Below are 23146 nucleotides of genomic sequence, written 5' to 3'. Positions count from 1 at the left end.
CACACAGCTGCTTCTATTCTGCATGCAGGGATCTGTTGCCACATGTCGAGCACTTAAGACCCCATACATGCCATCAAGCTCGCCATGATTGATCTTGCTTCTCTTTGTCTCTCACCGATAACTCTTTTCTGGAAGAAAAATTCGTGATCAATGCTGGAGCATACTGGAGAAGCGGCGAGAATGTGAGGTTTTTTTTTTTTTTTGATATCACCACTTCTCAGCTAGACTTATTACTGACATTCGGCAGTCATATGTACATGCCACGCGCTCGACCTCGAGTATAAGGAGCACCGACAATAGATCCAGCACGAATCTGTCTACGTGCAAACGGAGGGCTCACGATTCGGCAAAAAGAGAAACATGATGTGTATCATCGAACTTGTTTCTTGAATATTGCTCGAGGTTATCTCGTCTTCCGATGCGCTCACTCTGGCTCGTTGACTTCTCTCCTTAACTCGAATGCTGCTCTCTCCATATGAGTTTTAACGACGGCTCTGATTGCTGGATATTGTTCGAGCCGATCGGAGATTCTGAGTGCCGTAGACACCCCGAGATCTTTCTTGCCGCTTGCCCTTCTATACTGAGATCTGCACTCTTCTGCTGAAGCTCGACGAGTTCCTTTCGTCCAGTCCATAGGATCTCAACCCTCGTCCAAGATACAAGTCTCGATCCCGTGCATACTCCGCGCGACCGGAAGTCGACTTCTTCCTCTCCGCAATCACCTCCGGCCAAGCTGTTCGCTACCGCATCGACATACCTGTTCGATAAAGGGCCGAACGGCAAACATGAGCCTCGTGGAGATTTGTATCTCCGGTCGGGCAACAACGCATTGTTGAACCCATGATGAGGCTCTCTTCCCGCTAGCTCTTCATATTCCCCGCAATCACATGCGACCACACAGCTAGCGCCACAGTAGTGCGAATCTTGCTGTGTATACCAAGTATTCGGATCCGAAACAACAAAGTGAACGAATAATTCTCAACTGCGTGTCAGCCGCGCGTGGTGTTGATTGCTACGTGTCAACTCATCATCAGTTCTGTGGGTAGGAGTCAGAGGGCCTGGCCACCCGTTCCATCAAGATTATGTCCAATCTCGGCCCGGCCGAATCCTCAGCCTTGTTCACAGCCAGCAAACTTTCGAGCTTGAAATCCTTCAGCCTTGCGCGGGAGGTCATCTGGGCGCGATGACCAGTCACAATCACTGCTTGGAGCGAGGCTTGCAGACTTGATCGGCTTGTTCTAGTATTCGACACGAGGTATCGGGATTGTTCGGTTCTGCGCTGTCCTGGTGACCTGTCTTTGCCGCATCATCGATGTTCGTGATATAGAAGTGCAGGACGGGTGCGTTCGGTTCGCCATGCGCGGCTCCTGCGAAACGGAAGGGAAGGAGTGCAGTTCCGAGCTAGAGGTACCTCAGCTTCAGATGTTTGATGGCTGCGTGATGAATCTAGGAGTCCGCGTCCCATGTGTTTCGTGCTCAAGGTTGTAGTTGACAGAAATCCTGGAGAAGACCGAGTTGTCCAGAGCCAGCATCTGCTGGGGCGAAAAGAATTTGATTGCTCATGAACCTGTTTTTGGTCTCGTGTTACAGAGGAATACGAATACAGAGGAGATATGTGTTGGTACAAAGGTCTTGCGGTCAAGTCGCCGCTGGATCACAGGTGCTTATTAGCCTCATTCACTTTCCACCGCAAATGGCTCACACTGCTATGCCTTCGCGGGCGCTGAACATGTACATATCCCCACTTGTCCAGGTCGATTCTCTGCATGGCGTCAACGTCTTCTTGTGTGACCAAGAATGTCGGCGGTTTCCCGTCAACTTCTTCGTTGGTGACTGGTCTGATTGGGGGCTTGTCTGCAATTTCCTGTATTTGGTTCGCCCATTCCAGGACCATTTCCTGTTTACGTTCTGCGCATGTAGATCGCGAGCTAGCTGCTGTGGAAGTTGCATCTTGATTGGACTCACGGTTCTGCTCAGGGCTTCGCGGCTCGAAAAGAGGCTCAGGGAGCACAAATTCATCCAGAGGCAGGTCCGGCAGCGAGCTTGAGATCTCTGAGAAATACTGTCTCCTGATAGCATCAGCCGCTGCAAGAGCGTCGCCGAACTGCTTTTCAAGAGCGGCGCGCGAGGCTTGATAACTTCGTTCGTAACAAGACTCTGTTTCACTCGGCGTTTTGCCCTGGTCTCTCTCCAAGGCTCGGATGCTGAGTGCCTGCTGGTGTTCAACATCAAGGTCCGCGAGCTCTTCCCCGAGAAGCCGTACATCTCCCGCCTTGTCGTAGTATGTTTGCAGCAATGGGTCGAGAATTGGAGAAAGTGTGCTCTGTGACGTTGTTGTCGAAGTGTTTTCGAGGCGAACTTGATCTAGCTGAGTACTATCCCACGCGCCAGTCGATTTCAGAAATTCGTCCAATTGCTTTGAAAATGCAATTTCACTTTCCCGCAGTCGGTACTCATGGCTGCTGAGCTTGCCTTGGAGATTTTTAGCCGTTGTAGCCTTCGCATCCGCGGTGTCGGAGTCGACAAGCATGTTGTCGCATAGTGTCAAGAATGCCGGTTGATCGAGGCTATAACCTCCACCTTGATCTCGGATGTACTTCATCAATTCGTGCTTGGACTCGTGGAAGAAGCGACGCGCATCACTGGACTGCTGCAAGGCTTGCTGAGCTTCCACCCTGATGTGTTCAACCCTCGCGCGTCTGCGCAGAAGTTGGACATATTGTCGTCGCAGCTCTTGTGTGATGTCACCCTGGATGACGAGTGCTTCTCCCTCCTGCCGTGCAGGCTGCTCGAGCTCATGATGGAATGTCGGTCGACTATCGCGGGCATCCGGCACGACGTGTGGTGGTTGTGTATCGAGGTGCTGTTCGTTAGTTCTATTGCTGTCGGCCTCGGTTCGGCAGTGTTCCCCACTTCTGCGCCCTTTCGAAGACATCAGAAATCGCCATGATCGCATTGCAAGGTTGGACTTCATGACATGGATGCAGACGTGCTTGCTACGACGTCTACTATACATACCAACAAGTATGCGCCCGTGCCAGGAGGCTGTGCAACGCCACTTGGAACGTTCGAAACTCTAGGCAAAAGAAGTGGCGAGATTCAAGGGTGTCTTCCAACCACCGATCACATCCAAGAAATACCGTCTGGAGCGGCTGGGAAGCACGAGCTCTCCCTACTTCCAAGGAGCTAACTACTGCAACTCGCAAGGCCTGCAAGACCTTTCATGTGCCAGGAAGCTAATGAAGCTGCAGAACAAGCTCGCGCCGACCTCCCAGCTGATTTGCCACATGGTTCGGACGTGCTGCATACACCAGGCGGAGAGACTACCGAGGTGATAGTTATAACTATCGGCATTTCCAGGCTCGTGCGATGACTTGTAAGAAGTTGCATTGCGCCTGTGCGCCTGTGTTACTCATGAGCGCACGAAATGGCCGCCCCACAACAAGATTGGATCTTGGACGAGACACGGAATCTCTGGTACCGCATTGACTACGTTACGCGACAGTATGTATATCAAGATGGGACCACGTTACCGCTGCCGACGACTCAATCGCCCCCGCCAGCTCAATCTCCGCCAGGAGCTAGGCCTCGCACCCTTCCTGGGAGTAGCATCCCAGCAGGCTCAAGAGGGCCAGCCGCGTCATCTGCCAGTACCACGCCGCAAGTTGCATCGCCTCGCAATACAAGAACAACAGTTGTGTCGTCTGACAGTTCCAAATCGCCAACGTACCAAGCTGTTTCGGGGAAGATAGCTATCACACAACCTGTCTTCGTTAAGCGATCGGAAGACTTCTTTCAGAGATTTCAAGTTATCGCGTTGCGGCCTGCAGAACTCCCTCACGGGCTCAGATCAGCCGTAGACACGAATCTTAGCGACCTCCGAGCCGGCAACGAAACGTTCTCCGGGGTTCGCAGATTTGTAGTGATTACAGAAGCGAATCAAGGATACGTTCTCGCATTACCTATCCTGACCTATGGCGGGCAGGGCGTTGCAGCAGACGGCGTTGTGAAGCACGAACACGGCATCATCCACACACACAGCGCAGACCAGAAGCCACCATTCCCACCCCCACTCAAGGGCGAACTGCCCGTTCGCAAAGAGACAGGCATGTTGCCGACCCCCATTCGTGTGAAACTACGCGATCTCTCGGAAAAGCTTCATCGCTGCTCAAGAATCAACTATGGGCAACCGACTTCAATCCCAATCACGGTTCCTGTCCACCATATTGGAGATGTCGCCAGGGACTCGCAGGGCCCTTTGCTTTCCCAGGCCAAGTATGTTCGTAATCATAAGCGGCAAGAGGAACAACGCGAAGTAGCAGCATCGGAAGAGGATCCGCGGACTAGGCAAGAAGAAGCACAAAATGCCGACGCAGCGTTTTACCAGGCTGAATACCACAAGAGGAAAGCCAAAGGGCAACTAGAGATAGAGATTTTGCAGTATCTCATCACGGTCTATCAGCGCACGCATCCCAGCTTGTCTTGGAACGAGGCTTCGGCGATTGTGCAGCGTCTCTTGAGATCCTGAAGCTGGAGGCAGGTCGCGACATGGTACGTCAAACCAGTTATCGCAGATCTAAGGATTGCGACACTGGTGGCAGTGCCGTTGAACTTACAACGAAATACGTAAAGCCGTCGGGGTGGCACCAAGAAGAAGCGACGCCGATGCTTGGTATCGTGCCTGACGGTTCTTTTGAGCTTGCACGAAATTAATGAGCCAATGCCGGCATGCTTTTGATTTTGATGATTGCAGAATGGAATTGTGCAGGTTCTGATATTCGAATGTTCATGCAGATTTGTTCCAGAATACTTTTATTCCCGCGCGACGGCTGTTCTCCCTTCCGGCCACGGCTGTCATCGGTCTTTACATTCCTCTCAAGATTGGTATAGGTGCCCTCCGCTGCACCTCGTTCTGTTGGTCCACCAGAGCGCGGATCGAATCTTCATGCACCATTCCCACAGCATTCGCTTTCATGTTATGCTCTATCGTGTAAATTTTCCCGTAATTTATGCGCGACGTCGGCTTGAGCCTCTCCGTTGGGTCATCAGGAGTGATGCGGATAGCTGTTGGTAGCATTCCTCGCTCTCCCTGAAGAGGCTGCGGCACTGCAGTACCCATGTATACTATTCCGTGATCTACCCTATCACTCCTGTTCGCGACGCCGTAACCCTGGTGGCTCGTAATTGGACTGACACGGTTAGCAGATCATTCACCTGACAGACGAATCCGGACTTACATCGCGAGAGAATGCTGTTGCTTTTGAGCAAAGATAATAAAACGGCGGATCTTGGCTTGTGCTCGTTCTCCATAGGCCACAGGGAAGCTGCAAACACTGGCAGCATCTGCAGTGCTTCCCTCCGTTTCTGTCCAGAGGACCGACAGGACCTGAACCGGACTATTAGCATCGAACAACAGCACAAGATAGATAGAACTTACTCTACCGACTCTGAAAAACTTCTGCGGTCTCCATTTGAAGTCTGCGAAATGGTCAGTGACGTTCCGTTGCGCGGGTGCCAGACTTACGTGAATTGAGAAGTTGTGGATTTATATCTGGAGTGAGCAAAGTTGGGTTGGGGTTGGCAACAAGTTGACGAGTAGGACCCGAATTGTCCCTAGGTGGCGATTCTGCGTATGAGACCGGCGGGGGTTGGTAGCGCTCGACACTCGATGCCTGCGGAGCCGCCTCCCATGATGAGTTTGCCCCAATACGAGCGTGTGACGGCTGTTGCTGTTGCTGGTACTGCTTTTGTTGTTGTTGCTGTCTTTGTTGCTGTTGTTGTTGCTGTTGCTCATATATGCGAACATTGGTCGTATTGCTGAGATCGAATTGTGTTTGGATATAACCAGATTGCGGAAAAGCCGCAGCAGTCCTGGATGACATCCAGCCCGACTGCAGATCATTGGGGGCTGTGTATGACTCACGAGGTCTTCCTGCTAACATGTTGTTTTGCAGATTCGGCGCTCTGATCTGGACGTGGCGCGGGGAGTTGTTCTGGGAGCCCGCGTTCGTTGAGATGTTCGGTTGAGTGTTATCTCTGTGAGGAGCAAGTGTAAGTCTCTTATGGCTGTTTGGAGAGAGAGAGATTGTGTACTCACTCCATATTTGGGATGAAGGTTCCGCTATCGCGAGAGCGATATTGTGACACTGTGGTGTTCGCCTGTTGACGCATGCTTTCCATGAGCATAATGATTTGTCTGAGCTCTTCACAAAACCCCTTGTCTGGTTCTCTGGTAACCGCATGCCTCATACCGCTGCTAGATATCATCTGAAATGTCTCGAATAATCTTTGTGATGTGCTTGGTGTTCCAGCGTGACGCTCGGTTCCAGCTTGAGGGGAGTAAAATGAGGAATTGTTCTGTATGAAAGCGCTGTTGAGGGCCGTGGCCATCAGACCCAACAGATGCTGCCATCCTGGTCGCTGTAACAGGTGCTGCAGCTCTTGTACAGCAGCATAGTCGGTCATGTTCTGTCGCAGACCGCTCTATGCTGGCGTCGTGCCGCGGGCCAAGGGCATCGTTCGGCCCTTTAGCTCTACCACAATTCAGTTGAAATGCTGTGGTAGAAGAAGTGTTCATCTGCATCTAAACGTCCCAACCTCGTCTTTTTGATATGAACGGGCTGTGTAAGATCGGCAAGGCCATGTATGACACGTCGGCGGTTCGCATTTGGGCGGTTCCAGGTCCCACGATTGGTGGTTGCATGGAGCTGTGCGTGCATGGTTAGCGTCGTAGGAGGAGGCCGCGAGCTCTCTCGCGAATCACAGAACAGCTCCAAGTTGTTTTCGCTAATCAACAACTTTACAACAAGCTGCAGTGCTGCAGTGGCTGCAGTGGCTGCCTGCCCAAGGTCACACTGTGAGCAATTCTGGCGAGGTGGCGTACCGCCTCACTATTCGCTAGGTCTCTGTCGGGCTTCAATCTTCAATCTTCACCCAGACAAGTGGCTCTAGCCACCACGTCCCAATCGTTCCAGCTAGCGATCAATGATGGAATACACATTCTTCTCATCCCAATCTCAGTGTGTAAATTGAGGTGTTGGGTCTGTTGAATGACACTACAGTATGTAACTTGCAAATAGAGACCTTCACTCCGACTCGTAACCTTGTCCACGCAAGAATTCACGGCAAGGGGAACGAATACTTGCTCTGCTCGTACTCGCCCAAGATCTGCACTAAATCGAATAGGGACTTCTGCTCCAGACTCCCAATGTGCCGAACTTTCGCATCGTATGGGATTGGCACGGTTGCAGTCAATGTCATTCGCAACGGCTTTCCAGTGCCCATTCCAGGTAGCTTCGTCTTGATGCGTAAACTTCTATCCGCATGTTGCTCAATATTGTGGCCAATATTATCTGGGGGCTGGGACTCTTCCTGGACATAGGTCACACTCATATCCGACCTTGCGTCAGGGCCGTCGGGTTGTTTAGGGAGTATAGGGCTGCAATGTCAGAGTCTACTCATGCGGCAAGAACGATTGCACTGACCATGCTACGCAGTCCTTGGCGTTCCTTTTAAATACCATGAGTGTAGTCCGTGACCCCCAAACAATAGCCTTCGGTGGAAGGGACGGGACGTGTGGTGGTTCTGCAAGCGATGTCTCAAACACCTGCGCGTAGTCAGCTCACAGAAATGAACACGAATGGGGCTCATCTTACCACGCCTCTGACGAAATAGTCTTGTTGCTGTGGCTGAAGCATTGCTATGCCACTAATTGTGAATAGAACCACCTCCTCATGGTCACAATGATGCCCTGCCTCGTCTCCATTGTCCTCTCCCTCTCTTGCTGCCAGTTGAGCACCGTGTCCCGTATCAAATCCATGATAGACTGTCGCCTCTATCGAACCCGATGAGAAAGGCCCATATTGCACCGATGGATCGCCGTCTATAACGGCCGAAAAGTTGTCCGTGCTTCCGTCAGAAGTATTCGTGGCAGTAGTGCTTTCGTCTGAAGACTCCTGGCGTATTGGTTCAAATTCTAGCAGTGCAAGCCATTGCGGTCCAACATCGTCCCTACGCATAGTTTTCTGCAAATCTGGGTCGGAATCGGCTGCTGAACGCACTGAGGCTCCCGCTATATCCTCACCTGACGGCGGGAGCGAGCCATCAAGGCCCTCATTGAGGTCTGCACGCGGCGTGCTTGAATAGAAGGCCTCATGTTCAGATTCAGCTGGCTGGCCATCCCATTCTGGCAGCTCAAACTCGGGAATTGGCATTACTGCGTCATCCGGCAATGGATGTACTTGCCCGAATTGTTCAGGCGAAACCTCCATTGCTGGTGTCGCGATAGAATCCAGCCAGTCTGTGGGTGGCAACGGTTGGGTCTGCCCGAGTGGGTCAGAAGATACATCAACTGTTGCCGCAACAGAGTCAAGCCATTCTACAACTGATCCGCTTGGAGTCTCTCGCCGATATCGAGTGGGATCGGGATCCAAACCAGCATCCATAACTTCGGCATGAAGCTTGTTAACACGGATTGTCAAAGCGTTAATCTCGCCGTGAACAACTTGAACCTCTTCATGGCACTTGGCCTCGAAATCTTCTTCAGTCATAGATAATACTTCATCTTGGTCCATCAGCCTTTGCCTCCGAAGCTTTTGATCCGCGTGTTCGTACGGCAGTTCGTCCTCAAGACGCTCTTTCATTAAACGCAGTTCACCGATGACATCAAAATATTCTCTTAGGAGGCTGGGCATTTCTGGTTCGCTCTCGTTGTCATCGTAAGCTTTGTACATTATCTTTCCAGTATCCGATAAGCTTTGCAGGAAATCAGTGCCTGAAGATCCAGCTTCATCACCGTCTTCCTTCCAGAGTTGTTCGTCCAATGTGTTCAGGTCATCGTACGAATCATGCAGCTCGGCTATCTTTTGTCGCAAATCGTCCTCATCTATCTCTAGTCGTTGCACTAAGTGGTCTGGAATTTCTGTCCTCGACGTGCGGATCGCTTTCATGAAGTCCGCTCGGGACTCATCGAAATGGCGAAGGCCGTCTCTTACAGCGTCTTGAGCGCACCGTACCCGCAGGCGCAAGTCGGTCGCACGTGTCCGGGTTTTCATGATGTATCCGAAGTATAGGGCAAAGCATCGCCCTCATCAGTGAACCAGAACGCGGTGGGAGCCGCGCGGCTGGAACTACCAACTTGTTATAGTTCTATCTTCCGGTAGTATCCTCAAATTGCCAATCTCGATGCGTGTATGAAGGTCATTGGCCGTATTCAAAGGAGTTGTCTTGTTTTCTAATCCGTTGCGGGGTCAAGCAGGCGGTTCGAATCCGGAGGTCGTACCCGTATCAACATCTGGTTTCACCCGATTGTGATGCGATGAGTTACACGTGTCCCTCGACTCTGGTTCTGCTCGCTATTGCTAGTATCTCGTGAATGTGAGAAATCTGGACACAGGAACAAGTGAGATTGAGGTGCAGTCCATTAGGTGGGACACGGGACGAGGCTGAGAAGCATGGAAGCTACTAGTACCACGCCTTATATACCTGGCTGACATGCACAGGTGCTGTCCCTAGTCACACGGGAAGGCGCCACGTACGCCACCACGAAACGCGTACAGCTTATTGGTTCAAAAGAAACCAATACATAAACTTCACATTATTGGTAAAGCAAGCCTGTCCAATTCGCTAGGAAGGGCGGGCGTCACGCTGCCTCTGCTTCATGCGATTTCATACGTTGAAAAATGGCTACGAACATAGGAGGCTGTTATATGAGCAGAATCCGCAGACAGTGGCCGAAGAGTCGTTTACATAATAGCCTTAGGTGGGCGACTAACAACAAGATAGAGTGCGAGTCGAGTCATCCAACATTTCCCGTTTCCACGACTTGGAGGAATGCCGCCACGAATCAAATGTCAAGTTCGGAGTCGGACTCTGACCAGCTTCCAGGCGCCGAAGCACTGCTAGGCAACAACACCCCGGCCAGGGCGCCTATAGAATCCATGAGCTTGGCCTCGAGCCTCGCAATCGCATATTGAATAACCGCAGACTGTCGTTCAAGCTCTTGCAATGCATCTGATTGACTTCGAAGCGCTTCGCTGTCGGCTCGCAATTGGTGTGCCTGTGTTTCGGACACTGGATTCAAGAAGCCATTGCCGTTCTCGAATGACTGCATGATGGCACCTGTTGACTCTTCGAAGAATCTGCGCTTGTGTAGATATTCTTGCATCGCATGACTCTTCTCGATCTGCAGAGTCAACCACTGGTCACGCTTGCGTGCGACTTTAGCGTGAAGAATCTGGATCTGGGGATGCGGATCTGGAATTTTCTGCCATGTCTCTGGCGTTGGCGGCAGAGTGCTGGGAAGCGGTTCTGAGTGTGGACATGCGGAGAACGGTCGTCGTACCATGTTGTCTTTGGGTTGCCGATTTGAAAAGTCCTGGAACCGCAATTGGCCGTGATAGCTACGAGGATTGGTAATATAATCAAAGTCTGTCAGCTCTCAGAGGTGCTGGTAGAAACGGGGCGGATTAGCGTGGAGGCTAGCTGGTGAAGATCTCTTTCATTTACCAAGGTTCATCAAGCGCTTCATCAGTGCGACTAGCAAGCCTGGATTCGCGACGTGCGAATCTTGCCGCCCGAGCACCATAGCCAAGGGACGGATGAGCATGCACAAGCCGCGCACCTGTGAGTACTGGGATGAAGCTGTATCAAAGAGTCGATCTTCAAATGCCAGCAAAAGCTGTGTTCACCGCCATATTCGCAGGTTAGCATATCGCCACGTAATCGTGCTGCACATGATGTCAAGACATGTCTCTACACGTGGGAATGTAGTTCTTCATCGTGCATTCACAAGAAGACTGCTTCGGCGATAAGCATTCTCACTTCGTCCAATAAGTGCGCCTCACATACGCTTTGCTGTACGTTGAGCAGGGCTGCAGATCGTCAACGCTTTACTGCAAACGTGATGTGAGGACGACTGTATTGTAGCCTCTCGTGTTTTATAGGCTTCCACCTTGTGTTCAGTCATGTACGATGCAAGTGCGCATTGCAACAGGCAATCGTGATTATTGCTTCCGGTGACGATTGTTTCGACCCAACTCTCTGTCTGCGTTGCTTCACAATATGTTGTGTCCTCGCAAATGTCCTCGAGGTGCAGACGACGATTTTGCTGGTACTGGAAATATTCGGACGAACGGGCGCGCTTGCGTACAGGTTGGGCGGCTGATCGAGCGGAGAGTGGATGCCAATGTAGGGCGAGAGGCTGTGATTCGAGTCCGAGTAGCAGGTCTTGCCTCGCCAATACTGATCCGTCTCGCTGTCATTCACCCGTTGCGGTGGTCAATGGCTAAGCGCTCATGGCGGTGACAAACATCACCGCCATATGTACACTGCTCCTGTGAATGAGCAGAGGCTGACCTCGAAAGTCTGTCGCAGGGTTGATGGTGCTGCAGAAGGATGTAGGAGGTAGTGGGAGAACTCGGCGCGAGAGAAGGCAACGCGTATCGGAGCACGGATCCTGATTCGGTCTAGTGGGAATTTGTCCAAGAAGACTTTCCGACATCACAACTCTCGAGTGAACTATGCTGCTTCCATCACAACAGCCATCGCGAATATTGTCTAGTCTTATGATCTGCTGACTGATAGATATTAAGCCCTCGGCCAGAATGGTCCATGGAATGAGTGGAACTTGGTCCCGGCTTTGCCCAGCTCCAATTCCGATTCCCATGGATTGACCGACAGACACAGATATGCACTACCACAGCACTTACAGAAGGTCTACAGAGTCATCTAGAATTACGGGGGTGATGATACAGATTCGCTCATTGCGAGTCTCCCCATCCAGAGCAGACAAGAGCGAGACCGCGAGCAACACGACGCGTGTCGTGATAGCATTTTCGAGCACAGTGCCTTTCGTGTGCACGACTAGCTGGCGTTTCCTTGAAACGGACAAGCAGTCAAGCACTTGAGAGAATCCCGGCCACGTTGATGTCACCGCGTTTCTGATTTTCCTTTGGACGAAGAAGGCTTGAAGAATGGGCACTTTCACCGCAAGAATGAATCCAGCCAGGCGCACCCAATGGCAACGGCACAAATGCCATGCTGCCCAAGTGCGCATTGCTAGGCTGCATCAAGGTACATCATGGCAGTCAGAAGTGGCACGCAAGCAGACGCAAGCAAGGCCAGTTCACTGATGAGACCGGGAAACAAGGCACTATATGCTTTGCCTTCACTGGCAAATGCGTTCGAGCTCGCATCTGCTATAAATCAACCATAAACTCGTGATACGGCACTATGGAAGCTTGTTTTTTATGTCACGAAGCTATGCGGTCTGAGATGCAGGAATACCAGAGTTGGGACTGACCACGCAAGCAGAGCCTCATCGCCTGCGCTGGACCAGTCTAAGAATTCTCGACTCGCCCTCATCAGTCAGTAATGTTACTGAACCAGGCGCAAAAGATGTCGTCATCACGCCGGAGTTGATTGTAGCGGCCAATCTCGATACAGAGAATTCCATGAGTAAGTCGAACGGGCTGAAACGTGACTAACAGGGGCATTGCTTGTTTGACAAAGCATTTCCAAGTCATTTCCAGGATCGCAGCTTGCACCCGGCATGAGTGTCCGAGAACTCCATTCGCGAAATCAATCACCGCCGTATCTACTGGAAGGCCCGGGTGGCCGCAAAAAAAAAAAAAAAAAAAAAAAAAAAAACAGCCCGATCGGGCCGTGGCACATACGGAACATGCGGTCTGTTGCCTGTTTCAATTGACCGCTCGAGAAGTTGTTGACACTGCTCTAGGTCAGCAATCAGCATTCGCCGTCGCTCATTTGCCTCCAGTGTGCTCCGATATGCGCATGCGCGATCAAGACTGCCCAGCTCGACTCATGAAAGAGATGGAACCATATTGGTACGTTGAAGTTGAAATACGAGTCTCTACTGAGTTCAGCCTTGTGCACGCTTATGCACGAAAGAGGTGAAGCGAGCAACCTTGGTTGTTGGTTGCTGCACCCCAGTCTCGTAGTTTGATGTTCCCGGCCACTTCACATCATCCGCATCGCAGGCTGGCACCAAATCGACGCAACCACCCCAATCGATCGCAGTGCCTGGAATTTCTAGCGAAGACTCTCAGTTCAAGCACTGATGTTTCGGCACACCGGCTTGCTGCCCACCCGTCAAGGTTGCGTCCGTGATTGAAGTAGGCCTACTGTGAGATGTTGAGTCTCGTCCAAGGAATGTGCTGGCAACCACACTGCGAATCGCACGAGGCCCTGTGTCAGATTTAGACCGCTTGGGGCTCAGCAGCAACTTTGCGCCGTGATCTGGTGCTTTGCATCATAAAGCGATGTCAGCGTCAGAATATCCCTATTCAGCAGACTCTGGATTCTAAATTCAACAGGAACACCGTGCCGCAGTTTCAGAACTCTCCTGCCCTTTTTCGAATTCGGTCTGGTCCTTGCGCTCTCTCATCTTTTCTCACCACAGCTCTCAATGCTGCTGGCCCCCAACAACACCAATGAACGGACAAGGAAGGCAGCAGAATCCTGCGCCGGTCTTTCCGCCGCCACCGAGAGAGGACGATCATCCAGAGCAGCGTGAAAAGATGACGACGGGCTTACCCAACTATGCCTACCGTGCGATGTACGACAATCAATATCCAGGAGGATATCCTCCTCCTCCGCCCAAAGCCGGAAGTCACAGCAACTCTACCAACAGAAGCCAGCGGAGCGCACATGGAGCTGCCAGAGGCAGAATAGAAGATGACAGATTCGGAAGACCGCTAGACGATGGGCACTACCACAGTGAAAGGAGAACTCGTACCCGGGATCGACATTCTCGTCGCAGACCAACTTCGTCATACGACTCAGACAGATCTTACGACTCGCGCGAGAGCAGACATCATCGCGACGACCGCAGACGACGTGGGGATATGCGCAGCAGAAGTCGCAGGAGGAGTCTCGAAAGGGACAGGCGAGATCAAGAAGTGCAGAAAAACCAGCAGCAAAACCAGCAGCAACATCAAGGACAAGAGGCAGAGAAGAAGACTGGCTTCGCCAAAATCGAGGAGTACATCACACCATTCAATGTCGGCATTCTCATGGGCTGCATGGACCTCATCGGCGGAAGTATCTCATTGTACATGACCAACAAGCGCTTCAGCAAGAAAGCACTGGCCAAAGGACCGGCCCCTGGTGAACCTGGTTCGTCAAGCGGTGGAAAAGATTCTGGCGATAAAACCGGCGGTGCTGACAAAAAGCAGGATAATAGCGGCGGGAGCAAAGCGGGCAGCTCACGAAGCAAGGCGAGCAGCTCACGAAGTAAGCGCGCTCGAAGCACCGGCAGTGCGAGGAATCGTGGGCGCGAAGGAGACTTGCATCGAGAGCGAGACCCATATTCACGGCGAGATTCTTCGGATTCAGACTCAACAGGTACCAGCTACTGGAGTCGAAGCGATACCAGAAGATATCGGCATATGCCTGAGAGGTTGGAATATGATGATCGTGGGAGGCCAAAGTCGGCTGATGCAAGAGCCATGATGCGAGGCCATGTGCGGACTCGAAGATGAGAATATAATGGACATTTGTCACTGGTTGACTAGACGTACAAGCGATACAGCATGGAATCACAGCACGTCAGAGTGCATAGTATGTAGTCTAGAGTTCAGTTTGGGACTGTATAGCTGCATTGTCCTCTGCCGATTCATTGCTTGCTTTGGAGCCGCGTCACTTAAATCCTTTAGAGCTTCCAAATTATCGCACTGATTGCCTCGCTCATAAATATGCTGCAGTGGTCAGGAGACAAGTCCCATCCTTCACACGTTTAGGCCTGGTTCCTAGCGTTTCGTCCTCCGTGACGAGAATGTCTCAAACCATAGGGACTTTCGCCAAGTGTTCCATGATCTACACTTCACACTTCGGAACAGCAAGTCAATCCACTTTTGTTCATCTACCGGATCTACCAGCGGGACGGAAACGCTCGTCGTCTTCGGAGTCCTCGTCGATAACAGTTGGTGGCGCAGTCGTAGGTGGCGTAAGCACTACATCAGAATCTCCAGAAGAAGACAATACACTTTCGTGATTCCCAACCTTGCGGTCTCCAGGCTCGGAATCCCTTTCGGCGTTCTGTCTCACAGGCTCAATCTCATCTCCGGGCGGATTTCTCTGAGCTACTGGTGCAGCGGGCGTCCGTCTTTCATCGTCTTTGAGGACAGTATCATAGCTCGGAGGCGGGAGATCGGAGGTCTGTTTCTCCCCAGACCTGTCAGAATGAAAGCTGAGTCGCAGCGCTGCTTGAATGGCTCGCTCGGCGAGCCCAGCATCGGTCGCTGGGCTAGCCGTTTCAGCAGCTTGATGCTCTGCACGCTCTACATCGATGTCGATTTTGTCATTTTGATCTCTTGCTTGTGTGCGAGGGCCGCGGCAGCAGCAACAGCCGAGTCGAGGTGCCCATGGTTCTTTCATACTAGTGGACTTGAAAGCTGGAGCTGGGAGCTTCTTGATATAACGGATTTCCGGGCCAACGAGCACTGTAAGAGGTATCTCGCGTTGCGATACCTGGTAAAGCGTACTTCACCGGCTGTATGAGTACACCTGAAGTTGATAGGCATCAGCATACTGGAAGGATTGAGGTTCATCCTCTCGAACTAGCTCAGCCGCCCCATTTCGAACTTTAAAGCGGCAGCCACCAGTGAGCTCCGGGCACCATACGAAGGTCTCCACGAGCTCTTGCCGAGGAGCTGCAAAACTGCACAAGACTGTGGGAGCATTTGTGCATCGCAACTTTGAGGTAGTTATCTCGAATACCATGGGTGATGTTTTATTGACAACGGAACATGCCGAGTTCTGTACACGTAACCCTCAATTTGTTTCAAGGTTCTTCCCAGAAACCTTGCCGACGTCTCCTTCTCCTTCAACCGCCACACCGCCACCCTACAATTTTGATGAGTCGATTCCATCAACGCCTTTGAAGATCTCATTGCAGGAGAATCATCGAGCTCCAGAAACCATCAAACTCTGTCGCGTCCCTTTCGAGCACGAACTGTCAGTCTGCATCAGCCGCACCCCAGGTCACCTCGAAAGAATTCGACAGAGTTTAAGCGTTTCTATCCGGCCACAAACGCTATAAATTATCCCAACTCGCCTTATGCTGGGAACTCATTGAGTCTGCTCGAACAGTCTGAACATTCCACTCGTTCTTGACCTTGATCTTGTCATCGGCGTGGTCAATTGTGGTCGTCCTTGTTCCATCAGCAACAAGAGTATCTTCCGTCCGAGTCAAAAGCAGAGTATCCGTGAAGGCGCCCAATGTGTTATTGGTGGAATTCTTCTTGCTCCTGCGAGGCTCACTGCCGTACGTCCATTGACGGAGACGCGTGACGGACGGAGCACGATCATTGGAGAATGCGGAAGGCCAGAGATGCGAAAGTATCGGTCCGAGGCAAGGCAAGCAAGCTGTACATGATCAGCTATGGGGCAGACAGATCAATTCTTTCGGCAACATACCGCTGATGATGGCCGTAAGGATCTCCACTGTGGCCCAAATTGCCTGATTGACGGGGACCCACGTGGTAATTGGACTTGTGTCGTCTTGCAGCGAGACACTGATTAAGCGCATGATCGATGCAACGCAAACGCTGGACAACCAAAGTCAGCTACAGAAGCAGGTCTGTCATTGCTCCTGATACTCACAAGCCTCCAAACAGGAACAGTCCTGCGATAGTCTGCTTCTGTCGCCGCCCCATCTCCAACATCAGGACATAGCGGACAGGCATTCCAAGCAGGATCACATCAATGAGGATGTTCGGTATCGATATGGCGAAAAGGTACTTCTGGTTATCAAGATTGCACACTCCGGGCACATCTGGATCCCAATACTTTCGCAGCGGGATGCAGTGCAGCATCATGCAAATAAACTGTGCGCAAGTGTCAGCATTTCTGCTACGCTTGAGGTGGGCGTTGCACTCGTACCACCGACGATCCCCAGAGCACAGTAAAAACCGTCATGATCACAACTTCCCATTTGATGTTAAGAGGTGCAAAGGTCCTGTAGTATAGCGCCAGGATTGAGAGCTTGACCGCCACAATGGCGACCGTGTAGGAGAATTCTGCGATAAACCAGCAAAGATGAAGATAGTGATTGGCTTCTGGTCCGAGGACATAGATATGTCTGCCCAGGCCATGATTAACCACTGCGGACGGTCAGTCGTTTTCGAAGCATCGCCCATAAGGGGACTCACTGATCAAGTCATTGATGACTACGACGATACACGCGAGCTGCGCCAGTCAGCCAGAAGGTACTGCGGACAAGCCACTCTCACGTACCAATGACAGCACGATCAGGAAATCATCGAGCTTGTATCCAGCCTTCCTCTTCCATCGACACCAGAGTCTCGCGAGGACGGCTGCAACCGCAAGGAAAAGAGGGACGACTGCTGCTGCCCGAATGTTTGGCTGGAGCGTTTGCTCCAGGAACTCCTTGCTGAAGTGCTGTTGCAACTCTGGTGCTTCCTGAACTGGGGCCATAGTGAACGAAGCGCAGTCGAACTGCAAGCTCAATTGTGAGTGATGAGTGTAAGCTGGCAACTTAACACCAGCAACGAGAGACGTGCTAAAATTCTGCTAGAGAGCGGACGAGCGAGTCATTGTCTTCCACCCCGTGTCTATACAAACGCTGTCTGGACAAAGCTCAGGAGGCAGCTGGAAAGTTGCTATCAAGTCTAGGCTTCACTGTTGTGGAAAGCTTTCGCCATTTGACAACTGCGGACTTCATCTCTTGCAGTGATGAAGACATTGTGGCAGATGCATGCATCGATACTGGGGATCGTGAGATGAATTTCCAAACGAGAATGGTAGCAGGGCACATATGCATGAACCTTAGCTTCGTACCCTAAGTCAGCACTTCTCCAAGCCCAACTTGGATCTTTCCTGACTCTGAAGGCAGGCCCCGGAGTGCATTGTCAGCTCCATTGGAAAACAAGCTTCATTGCTCCACACACCAACAAGCTAGTCCCGGTGTCCATCTTCACAGTGCTACCGAACGCGTGCAACCCAGCATAATCCGCCGACGGCACAAAAGCTCCACAACTGGCTACCCAGACTGGGCACCAACCATGAACTCGTCGGCCTGCTCTGGATTTCTGGGCTTCATTTGCCTGTGTTGGGAAACCCAATCTTACAGAGAGACAGCTTTTCGTACAGCACACCAAGCCGGGCCCTGCTGGAAAATAATGCTAGCACTTCGTGCTCACCAGCTGCATGGCGGTCGGCATCAACCCATTGTACCTGCAGTGTACGGGAGCTCCAAAAATCTTCATTGACTAGCCACGTTGCAATGGCTCTCCAAAGGTACGTATCTTTCAGGAGAGTACAACAATTCTCGAAGTGGATCCATTTTTCAACACACAAGGATACAGACTGTTCTCAATCGACTCGTCTCGCGATCAAAGAAGATGCCCTTTTCACTAATCTAGTGTCGCCTTCGACTGACGTCCGACCATCTACACAGAATTGCACGCAATCACAAGCCCTCGAACTTTTGCGCGAAGCTAACAATGTGCTGAGCAAGCTCCTTCGGTTTGCTAATGTAGGGAGCGTGAGAAGCCTCCATATTCAGCACGTCCCATTCGACACCCGTGCCCTGATACCAGATATCTTGAGCAAACGCAGGATTGATTCTGTCCTCGGACGTTCGAATGTAGGCAAGCCTTCCAGTATAGCCCTTCTCAGCCCAGCTTTGAGCGGGCATTGGAGTCGCGAAACACAGGTACCCGTGGGGTCGGGCTTGAGATTCGACTTCACTTTCCAGAGATGGATCGGCGTCGTGACATAGGGTCTCGAAGAGAGGCTCAATGACCGCGAGGCCTTCGCTTGGCTGTCAGATCGTACATCAGCAACGTTCCATCATGGACTGCATCGACCATAGGGGCATGGCCTACCTTATCAATTTTCAACCACGGTGGCCACTGTCCTCCAACGGTTTCGAGCATAGTCTGGCCCTCGTGGCCGATGTTGGCACCGATAAATATCATGCCGATAACACCTCCTTTGAGACCTTTGGCCGCTCTGTCCGGTTTGCTCAGACCGACGGCCGCGCCACCAGCAATGACGCCGCCGAAAGAGTGGACAGCAAGGACAACATCTTTGTGCTCCTGCTCGATGAGTGGATCCAGGTAAGTCTTTCGAACGTGATCGATGTCCTTTTGTGCGGTGACCTCCAGCGGCTTCTCCGGATTAACACTGAGGTATTCGGCATTCACTGTAGGATATCGGGCTTGCTCCAGATGCGGGATCACCCAATCGAACGAGGCGGCCGTAGTGAGTGCGCCGTGAATTAATAGTATGGTGGGCTTTGGAGGACTCATTTTGAAGATGTAAGTGAGGCTCTTCGTGTTGAATGTTCAGATGGCAGTCATGAACGGTAGCAATCGGTTCAGCTGGACTTAATCACAAATGCGCTTTGACGTCAACAATAATCCTGCTTACCAAGGGCTGTGCACTCAACGAATTCAGCTCGCTCGAGTTGCCTTCCACGATGGCTCATACTTTACGGTATTGCCCCGGGAAACTCTGGTTGTCTCCAAGAGTCTTGTTGACACTCATCTCCGCGCTTACGTGCTTTCGGCGTACGCGATCCGCGGAGCGACTGAGAGTATATTATCGCTGCTGGGCTGCCCAGTATTATTGAAAGTCAAGTCGCTGCGTTGCAGAGAAACCTTGGCGTGAAGGAGATCTGTCTTGGTCGGAGGGTTTTTGGCTGGGGTATCGATGTCTCTATATCCCAAACAAGCAAGAGTGGGTGCTCACAACGTCTCTTCCCTGCTGTGAGAGATAGCTCGCTGACTTACTTCACTGTACAGTATGATTTTCTCGGCCTGTTGACCAACATCTTTTCGGAAGTCGTTGTCGATATATTGGCGGCTGCTTCGGAAGCAGCCCCAGAGCAAGCCAGTCGATTGTGATCCTGCGCACGATTAATCTCCTTTGTTCATGGATGAGCTGAATGGGCAGAGTCGTCACCAGGACTGCGGCTATACGATGACCTCAGTGCATTCACCCTTAGGGTTTGTTGCGAACGCGACTGAACGTCCGCCGGGGCATCAAGCTGGGGGTCTACCGAGCTGTCGTTAATTCAATGTGCGGACTGTCATTCTTTAAGGAATATAGCAGCGCGGGTACGTTATCGAGCTGAAGCTCAATTGAAGATCTTGAATGTTGTGTGGCTGGGTTTCGGCACTGTTGCCGTCTGCTACCTCCAGTTCAGATTAGGCACGAAACATCCAGGCTCTCTGTTGGATCGCATACGTGGATGTGGGGATGCCTGTGAAGTATCATGCGGTTGTGCCCTAGATATTCGGTGGGTTACTGACGTGGGAACAATCAAGAAGACAGATGCAGTCGGGATTGAGTATGCAAGTCTGAATCTACCGCAAGCATGTCCCAAGGGATAGGGCTCTCGGTTACTAGTCACTCCACCGTTGAGCTTGATCCGGCCAGTATTAGGTTAGGCTTCGTCAGGTCAGAACTTACCTTTTCAAAGTCATTGAGCCGAATCTGGTTGCCTCTGCTGGTATGACACGGTCTGGGAAGTCAACAGCTTAACGGTTTTGGCAGATATCGGTGTCAACAGTGATCGTTCATGTCATGCTAGGTTGAGTCTCTAGTGTACGAGCAGCGTGTCCAATACACGACGTTCATGCCTTTTATTGCCCCTTTGGCCACTACTGCATCATGGTTTGCACCCTGGGTACACAAGTATTGTCGTGACTATGGTTTCCTCCAGTCTCGATGTTCACCCCCGACTTTGGCTCAGATCGGACGTTCGGAGATGGCCGACACGTAGAACACTTCACCAGTCAACGAAATTTCTGTAAACGCCAGATTGGACCTTCCCTCCCAACAAGGCGATCCCTGCATTGCCCCAAACAGGCATATTTGACGAGCATCGCCATGCACATCTCGGCAGCATGACCCAGTAAATTAGAAAGTGTGCCCTGACACTGTCGGAATCCGGCACTTCTGGTCCAACCAATCCCGAAAGGTTGTCAACAATTAGTCTGAGCAGCACAGCAATCGATGAGTTGAGAACCCGTTGATCGTACTTCCACGGTGGTAGGAGAAGACGCAAATTTTCCTGTTAAGACATGAATCATCTGGAGACAGGATCCTGCCTGAGTGGTTCCACTCTTCTGAACGTCGTTCTTGAGTCACATATTCAATGGTGTCAGCAGTGATTATTCACCAGATTCGCCAACGGGCCATGCGATAGGGGTTGGAGGTGCATCACGATGCTTCGGGCGACCGACGATCCATAAGACCCTGTAGGTCTTAGGTCTTGTGGCTACTGAGCAAAGCAGTCTCTACTGTGGTGATCGTTCGAAGAGTTGCAAGTGAATCTTGCCTGCCTCTAGACAGAGATGGGAATGTCTCTCCAGATGGATACCGTGGACGCAGACGATAGTTATGCGTTGATGCGAGACTACAAAGCAAGCTCACGGTCAGTGAACGATCCACCCACAGTTACAACGAACTGACTATGGCGTCTCAGATTACTGGGTCAGCATCACTTATGGAAGATGGAATTGGGCTATTTGATACACCCGAGCATACCGGTGCCAGCACAACCTCGCATAGCTGACGTCGCAACTGGAAACGGGTCCGTCTAGCAGCAAGACTCTTGAGAGCGTTCACTGAGGTATTTTGTCAGATGCTGGCTTTTAGACGTGGCGTCAAATCTACCAGAGCCTTATAATCTTCATGGCTTCGATATCAGTCTCGACCAGGTGCCGGTCACTACCCAAGACCCGACGTCGTTCTCCACAATCCGCTTCCACACCTGGGACATCTTCAAGGATCCGCCGAAGCCATTCGTAGGAGCCTTCGACATCCTGCATACACGACTCATCACCGTCGTGTTCCGCGAGAACGAGCAGGTCATACCTATTATTGAGAATCTGAAGAAGCTCTTGAGTAAGCGTGTTCAGAAGCCGTGCTAGGAAGGTACTGAATTTCTATCCACAGAGCCCGGAGGCTATTTGCAATGGGAAGAGGTCGACAATACGGGGTTTCATGTCATACCAAACGCAAAAGGCACCCCATCTCCCGCAATGGAAGAGGCTTTGGTCCAGTTATGCAGCTCTGGAAAGTAGGTGCAACATACCACACAAATGCAGCGCATCCCAGCTGACAAGTCGCTCAGGGGCGAGTGGAAGCAACACGGTGCACGCTTCCTCAACGAAAATTGTTTCTTTAATGCTCAGCAATTCCACATCGAACCTAGCGAAAACCTTGGCAGGCACTGGACCGACATGTGAGCGCTGTACTCTAGTGAGCCGTGGCTAATATCACATTGCTAACTCCCGAGTCAGTTACCTTGCATGCTGGGCTGAATACGTTGAGCAAGTACTAGGTAATCCGGAAAAGGCCAAGAAGATGGGCGACCAGGCAATGCGAGAAGCCCGTCGAGGAGCTGTCATAGTCATTCCAGTGTGGATCTGGATAGCGCAGAAAGCGCCGAATATGCCAAAGATCCCTGATGACATACCGAATGGTCTTCGAGGATCAAGCACCATCTCACGGCCGAGCAGTCGCAATGGTCTGCCAAATAACCACAGCAATCACGCCAGCTTCGTGAGCAACACACAGTTCCTGCAAGATCCAAGAAATCCCGTTAGAGGCATCAGCGTGAATAGCTCGGTACCTGGTGTCACAACGCCATCAGAACGCTCACCCCTGAGCCCTTATCCGAACGGTAGCTATACCAATGGTAGCCAATTGACCCACAGCGTTACGAATCTGGATCGATCGCCAATCAGCTCGCATCTCAACGGTATCGCTCTGTCAAGCGATGCCCAGAACCGCAGTCCCCGATCTCCTGGGCCTCAACCCCATCACAACTCTCCGCCACACAGCTTCATTGATCATGGGCTGCCAACCGCTAATGGCATGAATGGCTATCGCGACAACCCACCGCACGGCATATCCTACCGCAACGATGAAACGGACGCCAGATCCATTGGCAACAACAAGCAAGGGTCCCTACACCGAAGCAAGTTTTATCGCAGCTTGAAGAAGTTGGTAGTATGACAAGGTGGAGAAGATTATAATTCATATTTGGAGACAAGACATAAGTCTGCATTGGAATCAACACTACGACAAGGCTCTCAAGCTTCTCACTGGAATCTCTCTTCTCTGTACACTTTCGTTGGAAAAGTGA

The 23146-nt window shown here is 51.5% G+C and overlaps 10 protein-coding genes across 10 annotated transcripts; 3 read left to right on the top strand and 7 right to left on the bottom strand.

The window, feature by feature from the left end:
- Positions 1-1654: 1654 nt before the first annotated feature.
- On the bottom strand, positions 1655-2956 carry RHO25_009414 (uncharacterized protein; the record flags this gene model as incomplete). The annotated part of the gene is made up of 1 exon (XM_023600950.2): positions 1655-2956. One exon carries the CDS (start codon positions 2954-2956, stop codon positions 1655-1657), a length of 1302 nt encoding a protein of 433 aa, XP_023453774.2.
- Positions 2957-3427: 471 nt separating this feature from the next.
- On the top strand, positions 3428-4528 carry RHO25_009413 (uncharacterized protein; the record flags this gene model as incomplete). Its single annotated transcript, XM_023600949.2, has 1 exon — positions 3428-4528. One exon carries the CDS (start codon positions 3428-3430, stop codon positions 4526-4528), a length of 1101 nt encoding a protein of 366 aa, XP_023453801.1.
- Positions 4529-4864: 336 nt separating this feature from the next.
- Positions 4865-6465, bottom strand: RHO25_009412 (uncharacterized protein; the record flags this gene model as incomplete). Its single annotated transcript, XM_023600948.2, has 5 exons — positions 4865-5189; positions 5238-5386; positions 5438-5478; positions 5525-6036; positions 6098-6465. 5 exons carry the CDS (start codon positions 6463-6465, stop codon positions 4865-4867), a joined length of 1395 nt encoding a protein of 464 aa, XP_023453802.1.
- A 654-nt stretch (positions 6466-7119) lies between these two features.
- RHO25_009411 (uncharacterized protein) lies at positions 7120-9053 on the bottom strand (the record flags this gene model as incomplete). The annotated part of the gene is made up of 3 exons (XM_023600947.2): positions 7120-7438; positions 7485-7606; positions 7656-9053. 3 exons carry the CDS (start codon positions 9051-9053, stop codon positions 7120-7122), a joined length of 1839 nt encoding a protein of 612 aa, XP_023453807.1.
- A 791-nt stretch (positions 9054-9844) lies between these two features.
- On the bottom strand, positions 9845-10345 carry RHO25_009410 (uncharacterized protein; the record flags this gene model as incomplete). Its single annotated transcript, XM_023600946.2, has 1 exon — positions 9845-10345. The coding sequence occupies one exon, from the start codon at positions 10343-10345 to the stop codon at positions 9845-9847; it is 501 nt and encodes a 166-aa protein (XP_023453808.1).
- Positions 10346-13451: 3106 nt separating this feature from the next.
- RHO25_009409 (uncharacterized protein) lies at positions 13452-14501 on the top strand (the record flags this gene model as incomplete). Its single annotated transcript, XM_023600945.2, has 1 exon — positions 13452-14501. One exon carries the CDS (start codon positions 13452-13454, stop codon positions 14499-14501), a length of 1050 nt encoding a protein of 349 aa, XP_023453809.1.
- A 376-nt stretch (positions 14502-14877) lies between these two features.
- Positions 14878-15396, bottom strand: RHO25_009408 (uncharacterized protein; the record flags this gene model as incomplete). The annotated part of the gene is made up of 1 exon (XM_023600943.2): positions 14878-15396. One exon carries the CDS (start codon positions 15394-15396, stop codon positions 14878-14880), a length of 519 nt encoding a protein of 172 aa, XP_023453803.1.
- Positions 15397-16054: 658 nt separating this feature from the next.
- On the bottom strand, positions 16055-17457 carry RHO25_009407 (uncharacterized protein; the record flags this gene model as incomplete). The annotated part of the gene is made up of 6 exons (XM_023600942.1): positions 16055-16386; positions 16438-16568; positions 16624-16847; positions 16903-17123; positions 17172-17208; positions 17257-17457. The coding sequence occupies 6 exons, from the start codon at positions 17455-17457 to the stop codon at positions 16055-16057; spliced, it is 1146 nt and encodes a 381-aa protein (XP_023453804.1).
- A 994-nt stretch (positions 17458-18451) lies between these two features.
- On the bottom strand, positions 18452-19295 carry RHO25_009406 (uncharacterized protein; the record flags this gene model as incomplete). Its single annotated transcript, XM_023600941.1, has 2 exons — positions 18452-18805; positions 18870-19295. 2 exons carry the CDS (start codon positions 19293-19295, stop codon positions 18452-18454), a joined length of 780 nt encoding a protein of 259 aa, XP_023453805.1.
- Positions 19296-21347: 2052 nt separating this feature from the next.
- On the top strand, positions 21348-23016 carry RHO25_009405 (uncharacterized protein; the record flags this gene model as incomplete). The annotated part of the gene is made up of 6 exons (XM_023600940.1): positions 21348-21427; positions 21479-21586; positions 21638-21900; positions 21952-22075; positions 22130-22240; positions 22299-23016. The coding sequence occupies 6 exons, from the start codon at positions 21348-21350 to the stop codon at positions 23014-23016; spliced, it is 1404 nt and encodes a 467-aa protein (XP_023453806.1).
- Positions 23017-23146: the final 130 nt, after the last annotated feature.

This window comes from Cercospora beticola, chromosome 6, assembly GCF_033473495.1.
Source record: "Cercospora beticola chromosome 6, complete sequence".
Lineage (NCBI taxonomy): Eukaryota > Fungi > Ascomycota > Dothideomycetes > Mycosphaerellales > Mycosphaerellaceae > Cercospora > Cercospora beticola.
This window is presented reverse-complemented; position numbering and strand designations above follow the sequence as displayed.